The sequence below is a fragment of the Triticum urartu genome, chromosome 2 (genome assembly GCF_003073215.2).
Source record: "Triticum urartu cultivar G1812 chromosome 2, Tu2.1, whole genome shotgun sequence".
Lineage (NCBI taxonomy): Eukaryota > Viridiplantae > Streptophyta > Magnoliopsida > Poales > Poaceae > Triticum > Triticum urartu.
The window spans coordinates 367,498,461-367,506,820 of NC_053023.1; the positions used below are offsets into that span (position 1 = coordinate 367,498,461).

An 8,360-nucleotide genomic window follows, 5' to 3' on the forward strand; every position below is an offset into this window, starting at 1 on the left:
TGGATCTTGGCATCACGCTTCACGCCTCCGTCGACACCGCCCTCACTGCCTACTCCGATGCAGACTGGGCGGGTTGCCCTGACACTCGTCGCTTCACTTCGGGCTATTGTGTCTACCTTGGACCCCCACTCATCTTGGGCTATTGTGTCTACCTTGAACCCTCACTCATCTCGTGGTCGTCCAAGCGGCAGCCTACGGTCTCTCGTTCCAGTGCTAAGGCTGAGTATCGTGCGGTGGCCAACGCCGTCGCCAAGTGTTCGTGGCTTCGCCAGCTGCTTCAAGAGCTCTCTTGCCCTGTTGACCGTGCCACGATGGTCTACTGCGACAACGTCTCGGCGGTCTACCTCTCCGCTAACCTAGTGCATCATCGACGGACCAAGCATATTGAGTTGGATATTCATTTTGTTCGGGAACAGGTGGCCCTTGGCCATATTCGTGTTTTACACGTCCCTATTTCCAACAATTTGCAGATATCATGACCAAGGGCTTGCCTACGGCGTCATTTGAGGAGTTCCGGTCCAGTCTTTGCGTCAACCGCGGTGCCGCTTCAACTGCGGGGAGTGTTGAGTATATGTGTTATGTGCATATTGTGTATTGGGCCCGCCTCCTACCTTGTATAGTTGAGGTCCGTGGCCCACCTTTGTACATCATATATACGTGCCTATGCACGAGAGCAATACAATTCACATATTTTACAACAGTTTCCTACTCCCTTCAATCCATAACTAATTTAAATTTGGGCCTGAATCCCCAAGGAACGTTTGCTGTCATAGATAGCATTTGCGAATGATCAAGACAACTTTTTTAGTGTTGTACATGGCAGTTCATTTGTTTTTAGGCAAATTTCTTTAGAAACTGCCATCCGCGCAATCTGGGTCTTGTGGTTACGAGAGCGTTCACTGGGAATTTCGTCCTGAGTAACGGTTGCCAATTATCATTACCGTTTGAATTTACATGCAGTGAGCTCCAGGCAGATGCCCAGAACGGCCAGTAGCTAGAAGGCCCTACCTGAATAGCATACTAACTGTTGCACAACAGAATATAGAATCTTTGCATCCCCACCTCCCAGCAGGCACTACCAGTGCAGGGGAGTTGAGCCATGCTATGTTAAAAGCCAACGCACTTGGCCCATCTGAACCAGCATGATATCTTCTTTGGTAACCGATAGGGTTCCAGAGATGCAGGATCCAACTCCAGGGATTTAGGATCTGACCAGATGTATACCCCTCGTTCTTGCTTGCTTCCCGGCACCGTGTTGTCAAGGATTATTGCAACAACCAGAGCCACCACAACATTGATGGATAGAAGAGCGTTCACTGCATAATTTAGCTGCAGAACAAACCCGAGAATTAGGTCGGCTCATGGTTAACTACAGCGAAGATGGTTTAACCACTATCCAGCTTGTTCAGAGAGAAAATCTCACCCCATCACTGGCAGTGCGAACTGGTCCACTCGAAGCTGCAGCGTACGGAACAAGATAGCCCGGTAGAATGAGATTGGAGCTGGGTTCATATTGCTGAAAGTATGCGGGGATGGACAGGGAGATGAACAGGGTAAAACCAACGATTATCATGTTCCTTGAGCTTACAGCTTCGGTATATCGCAATGTGGATAAGCCAAGTGCGACAATAAGAGCCCAGGTGAAGCAAAGAACAGAGGCGGCCAAAGCAACAGGGATAGAAGCAAGGAGAGCTCCGATTTTTCCTGCAGCCAAGGAATTCAGATGTAAGCAGTCTACAACTAGTCAACGACAAAATGGTCGTGAGAAAAATATTAGACCATACCAAAGACAGAGAAAATGACCAGCAAGGCTCCCCCAAGCTGCAAAGCTCTTCTGCTGGCCATTTTGGTTGTGTCAAGGGTATGGATGTTCTCTGTTAATGTTGTCGACCCAGTTCCTGTACCCCATAGTCCGGCGATAAAAGTACAAATCCCCTCAAGGCCAATCCCTCTGCTAACAACTCCACGTGTTGGAGGGCTTAAATTGACTAGCAACGAAGCAGCATGATATGATGAAAGCTGCAGAAGTACCAGCGGGTGTTACTTCGATCATTACTTATTCGAGATGAAGGATAGGTCTTTTATTAGTACATTGACAAAAACTACTTACTGAATCAACTGATGCAACCACTGAAACTATCACCATAACGATAGCTGTTTTGAAATGAAATGTAGGAGGGCCCCACTGCAATGGATACGGAACCCTCACCCAGGCAGCACTTCTCCAAGCATTAGAAACATCAGTTCGACAACGCCTCATAATCTCTGCATGTCTTCTGCATGAATCCAATAATATATTTGAACTGGGTATACTTGAACTGCAGCCCTTGAAGTTGTATGCACCACCAGCAGTTAGGAAGAATGCATACACCCATATAATGCCAACACTGAGTGGTACCTGGCAACAGCAGATTCCAGTGCAGTTAGAAGGCAGCAAACATTAGTTCATGGATGTAGTCTATCGGCACAACAATGAACATGCAGGGATAGGATTAGAGAAGTACTGCATAGATGAGGAAGATATGGTTTCCAAACAGGGATATTTTTCTCATGTACTGCAATGCAGAAGGGCAGTGATCAGTATGATACTGGGAGCAATACAAGTTAAAGAACAAACCACCTACGGTGGCAACGGTGACACTAGAAATATGAAATGGCAGAAGCAAATAAAATAAATGAGATAATGTGCATGGTTACTTGATAAAAAGAAGAGAATCTCGCAGGCATACCAGGGTGCACAGAAGAAGCAATACAATGAGGGGCATGCTTATTTCTACACAACTACCAGCATGAGGGAAACCATAACTGAAAAACGCCAAACCCACTGCAGCAATAGTTGGTGCCACGACGACTGGGTTTATCAATCTGTAATACCACAATTAGACATATGTCCTAGGCTGGTAATTTCATGATGACCTTTTTTACATACCTCAGAAGCAGTGACATAAGACCACTGTACCCCAAAATTATTTGGAAAACTGAACCAACAAGTATAGCCCCCTGTAATTCCCTCATTATGTGCTTGAATTTCTGCATGTCATAAAGAATGAATACCAAATTGAGAGAGATAATGCATGATAAAAGGCCCTTGGTCCAAAGATCAAAGGGTGAAACTTTTGCTTTTATTAAGAAAACGCTAGATCCTCACTTAGGTGAAAACTCAATCCAGCACATAAATGCTTGGTGTGGAATCTCATATGCCACTAAATGTGAAACTACATAATGCAAGTACAGTACACTCCAGATATCTCTTTTAAGGGTGTGGTTTCTGTTCCCTTGGAGACAGGTTGTGGAAATAAGATATCTGGAGTGGACTGTGCTTGCATCATGTAGTTTCACATTAAGACTTGGTCCTCACCAATAGAACACAAACCACACCCTTAAATGAGAACAGAGCTATAATGTTGGTTGTCACATTAGATTTCTGGTGATGCGGACATATGCAGAAGGCGCTCACTACTAGACCTTATTGTGGTTCTATTTAAGGGGTGACAGCTATTTGATATGCTTCCATATCAGGAAATACCAAATAACCATGGTACCCTGCTTTGCAACTGGCCACTAAGTCCACAGTATTCATGCTTATGGTACTCAAATTTTCATTATTCAAAATTAAGTGCCCAATTAATGTATATTCATCAGTAAATTTTCTACACCATGCTGAAATAACTCTTTTATGTGCCTCCCTCACAAACATTTACGGCAGCTTACCAAATTTAGGTGATTTTTATTTGAACTTTTAGAACTGGATATCAAAAGCATACCTGCTTCTCACTTTGCAACCTTAGCCGAACAGCTCGGTGGAAAAATTATGCCTACTTCCTTATCACTTCACCACCACAGGTTGTACGTATAGGTTCAATGTTGTATTATACAGACGTACTCCCTCCGTTCGGAATTACTTGTCGCAAAAATGGATGTATCTAGACGTATTTTAGTTCTAGATACATCCATTTCTGAGACAAGTAATTCCGAACGGAGGGAGTAATGTTTTGCCATTCATAAACATGAACAGGTGAGTTTTCATTCTATGAGATTTGGAGTAATGTGTCCATTGCATTATCTGAAAATGCTTGAGGAAGAATGTGCAGATAAAGTAAAGAGGGTCTAGAATTTGAGCATACATCATCATTAAGATTTCTGAACTTCTCAGAGTTCGCGATCACCAATGCAGGAGCCAAATATACAAAAGAACTTCCTTGAATCAATGGAAGCCGAGAACCAAGAAAAGTATGAAGTATTGTTGTAAGACCAGACACTAATAACATGGTGGAAATGACTGTTGCAGTGTCCACCTGTCACATGAAATGAACATATTATTTCAAGGCAGTTTTACAGCTAAACGCAAATAAGGATAAAAGAAAGGAAGGGGAGGTCATACATCCGATCCACCCATGGTTGGTACCAATATCAAAGGAATAAAAACAAGCGAACCGGCTATTGACAAGTAGTGTTGTATGCCATAAAATACGAGGAGTGCTGTAATGGAAAAAGAAAATTAAGTTAATAACTGTCCCTGCAGTTTCCATCAGATTGACATCAAAACTCATCCCAAACGCAAGGAATAGCAGGCCAAATTTGAATTGCATTACAGCACAGGGTTTTCAATTGTGTGATCTGATAAAAAATGAAGTTAAATGATGTGTGCCCTGCAGTATGCAGACTGTTTCATCCTTAGAATTGTAATAATGTAAAATCAGGCCGTCTGCTAGCCTAAAAGTGGATTTTAAATATTAGAATGCCACTTCAAAGTTGAAGTAGGTATGAACCCACAGAAGATGCTGAAGACCTAAATTGATGCCCAAGGAATTTATTTACTTGACTTGGATATCTAGGGGATAAATTAATAAAGCCGAAGCAATAAGCCGTTGATATCCTTGCATTATGTTGAGATAACTGTGCCGACAAGAGTATTATTAGGTAACAAAATTATTAGAAGCAGACTGGGCAGAACTTTTAACATTTCGTAAACATTTCGCAAACATGCGGTGCTTCCCACACTTCCGGTGCGCCGCTTAAAGCTTTGATGAAAGTGATAATTGGCTAAATGTCACTATAGATACCAAAAGCAAAAGGAGAATGGATTAAATTTGTGTTTGGTTCATATGTAAAAATCATGCATTACACAGTATCCAGATTAATAGAAATAATAGAGCAGATCACGTTAAAGTCGCAAGAAAAACATATGACATAACTAAAATAACTAAGCAAGTTTTCTTTCCCTATTTTCAGCCATTTTGGTATATATTTATGGGTGTGTCTAGGGCACATCTAGATGTGCCCTAGTTATTGCACATCTAGATGTGCCCTAGTTATTGCACATCTAAGTGAGTGAATCAAACATAAAGAGAAAAAGATAAAAGAGAAAGAAAATATTCACACGAATCTTAATGTAAGATCAATGACATATGACTTAGATGTGCAATACTTATGGCACATCTAGATGTGCTTTAGCAAAACTGCATATTTATATCAGAATATAAAATGATTGCAGAAACATATATATTAGCAATTATTACTTGTCCAATAAAGCTGACATGGACAGCTGGAGCTGCAAATCTGTGCTTGTCTGATCACACAACCCCTTAAAGCAGCTTGTGTAATAAACATTGTGCTACAATCAAGCTCCAAAATACAGTGCGTGAATAAACACTTGAATCAACTGGAGTGTGTAGAAACAAGGGGTTCCAATTAATCAAACATACATACATTGTCTAATTAGGCATAGCAGATTGCATACCCAGAGGTTAAGGATCATCTCGGTGAAGGACTTTGATGTAACTTTATATACATTATGTGGCAGGCACTCATAAAAACTCCTACGTAACAATTAGACATGATGATACATGACCCCTCGGACATTAGTATCACAATCAGAAAGACTAAAATCCATCTATCTATTCGTCATTAAATTAGTGCAACGCAGGTAATAGCTTGAAGCAGAAGAGCAGGGAACTCACCCCACCCGGGGTTCTCGGAGACGCCGCAGCGGAGCCCTGATGGCCGATTAAGAGGCGCCGTCTCCTCGCCTTGCACACCGCCGGCAACACCGTCCTCCTCGTTGGCCCACTGCTGCTGGTAGTACGCGGCCAGCTCCGCGTCCCTCTCCTCATCCTCCTTTTTCTTCCTCGCCTCTGCCTCCTCAGCCTTTCGCTTCGCCTCCGCCTCCTCCGCCTTCTTCCTCGCACTCGTATCCGCATCCGCGTCGGCGCGCACGCCGTTGGCGCTCCTGCTCACATTGAGCGCCGCCCTCTCGCCGAGCAGGCGCTCGACGCCGTCCCTCCTCCTCGCCGGTTCTGGCTGCGCTGGCACCTCGACGGGCGGGATCTCGAGCTCGCCGCGGAGGTCGATGCGGCGGCGAGGTCGGACTTGGTGGTCGAGGTCGAGCGGCGGCGCGGGATCGGGGTCGTCCTCCGCAGCCGCGGGAGGGCGCGGCGGGCGGCGGGAGGATGCCGGGGGAGGCGGAGGCGGCGGGGGACGCGCGGTGGCGGTGGAGGAGTTGGAGACCGCGGACTCGCCGGAGAAGAAGGCGGAGGGGTGGAAGCCGGTGCGGCGGGCCCAGGAGCGCAGCTCCCGGGGGTTGTGGTCGGTGTTGTTCCCCGTGAAGGGCGGCACCCGCGCGTCGTCCTCGGCGTCTCCGCGTGCAGGCGGGGGCGCGGCCCCGCCGCCGCGGGCTGTAGTTCGGCCGGAGCTGGGCATCGCCGGCGGAACGCGCAGCAGCTTGAGTAGTGTGGAAGGTAGCTAGCACAGCAGCTGCTCCGCAAGTGACCGACCGCTGTGAGGAGAGAGAGAGAGATACGGGTACCACGTCGCTTCAGAACGCAGCCGTCGTCGGGGAACGAACGTTGGTTGCGTGACTGACACGAGGTGGCCTACCGTGGACGACGGTTGGCGGGGCCCGTGCGGCAGGGAGACAGCGGTGGTTGGCGCGGGGATCGTGGGGTGTCGCGCCGTCGCGGAGCTGTGTCGGTTAGGCTCAGGCCTCAAGCCCATCACCAGGTGTGTGATGTGAGGCGCTATTTCGATTTTGTTTTGGTTTGCTTGCTACTGTACGTCGCATGCGGTGGTGCTCCCCATGCTCCAAGTTCAAAACATCGATTCTAAATGTTCTAAAAAATTTGAAAAAAATATGAGTATTCATAAGCAAAGTGACTACAACCCTGTTCGCACACGAACACGTCACTGTATATCCTTGACGCCGGGGGTGATGCATCGGAGCTCACGTTGAAGGTGACCCGTCTAAAAACGTGGTACACAAGCAATCCGGCGGGTGTTTTTGAGGACCCGAAATCCAGGAGGGACCAATCTAACGCGCGGCGGCTATGGGCTGCCCTAGGTCGGTTCGCCCACTCCTAGAGCCTCGAGAATCGCCGCCCTTCAATACGAAGAACGGACGAAAAATGAGAGAGAAAGAACAAGAAAGAGATGTAAAACCTAGGATAAAAAGTAGTATATTGATTTGTCGATTGTGTGTTATTCAATCGACCGTAACCTCTCATCTATTTATGAGGCAGCTGAACTTCCCGTATAAGAAAAGTACTAAAACTTCCACCCAAAACATCAAAAACCCTAACCTAACTCGGACATAAATCTTTGGCAATTTTCTGGATCAACTCGGAGCCACCGAGTGGTTTGCTTCGGTCTCACTGAGTGAACGTGGCCAACCTTTTGTAAGCTTCTGTATCTCGCTCAGAATTTTCTGGGTGGTTTCACTCGGAATTACCGAGTCAACTCGGTCTCGTTGAGTCAAACCAACTCGGTTGGTTCGAAATGACTCTGCAACTTCTGTTTCTGACTTTTTTTACTTTCACAGGTTGCATACAATCTCGGATTAAGATGATTTTTATATCAAAATCAACCGATTCAAAGAGACACACAACTTTCATGTTGAAACGTTTTCCATCAGAGGCCATATTAATTGGGTTTCATGACATTCTTTAAGCTGGTGTCAACATGAGCATATCTGAACTTGTCATAACTTTTGCGTCCGAGCTCTGTTTTATACCATCTTCATATCCATCTTGATGTTTTCTTGAAGAGAGCATTTCATGGTGACTTCCAATCACAAGTTTGAATTAATCTTAACATAGCTTTAAGCAACTTTTACTATTGTGTCACTTTTGAGCGTTAACACATGCCCCTATTTTTCGGCAAAGCTAGCTTGCCGAAAAATAACTTGTATCATGTTCGTTCTAAGGACGATGTTAACACTCCATCGGCCATTTATATATGCTTAGGGTAATACTTTTGTATCGGCCATGTTTATGCTTAGGACGATAATTCTCTATCAACCATTGCTTTTACATTTTTGTTTACATCATACCTTGGAACCAATTAGCAAGTAACATCGGGATGATTAC

The 8,360-nt window shown here is 45.4% G+C and overlaps 1 protein-coding gene across 1 annotated transcript; it reads right to left on the reverse strand.

Moving 5' to 3' along the window:
* Nucleotides 1-906: 906 nt before the first annotated feature.
* On the reverse strand, nt 907-6,792 carry LOC125537335 (nucleobase-ascorbate transporter 11). Its single transcript, XM_048700644.1, has 10 exons — nt 5,961-6,792; nt 4,382-4,479; nt 4,125-4,295; nt 2,930-3,030; nt 2,730-2,865; nt 2,505-2,555; nt 2,111-2,398; nt 1,785-2,019; nt 1,424-1,704; nt 907-1,329 (listed from the first exon to the last, which is right to left on the reverse strand). Exons 1-10 carry the CDS (start codon nt 6,697-6,699, stop codon nt 1,108-1,110), a joined length of 2,322 nt encoding a protein of 773 aa, XP_048556601.1. The 5' UTR covers nt 6,700-6,792; the 3' UTR covers nt 907-1,107.
* Between the last annotated feature and the right edge of the window lie 1,568 nt (nt 6,793-8,360).

Excerpts from the sequence above, each read along its gene's own strand:
- LOC125537335 (XM_048700644.1), bottom strand. The coding sequence starts at position 6,699 with ATGCCCAGCTCCGGCCGAACTACAGCCCGCGGCGGCGGGGCCGCGCCC. Across the intron at positions 4,480-5,960 it reads CTCCGAGAACCCCGGGTGGG|CACTCCTCGTATTTTATGGC; the intron begins GTGAGTTCCCTG and ends TTTCCATTACAG. Across the intron at positions 2,020-2,110 it reads TGGTTGCATCAGTTGATTCA|CTTTCATCATATCATGCTGC; the intron begins GTAAGTAGTTTT and ends GTACTTCTGCAG.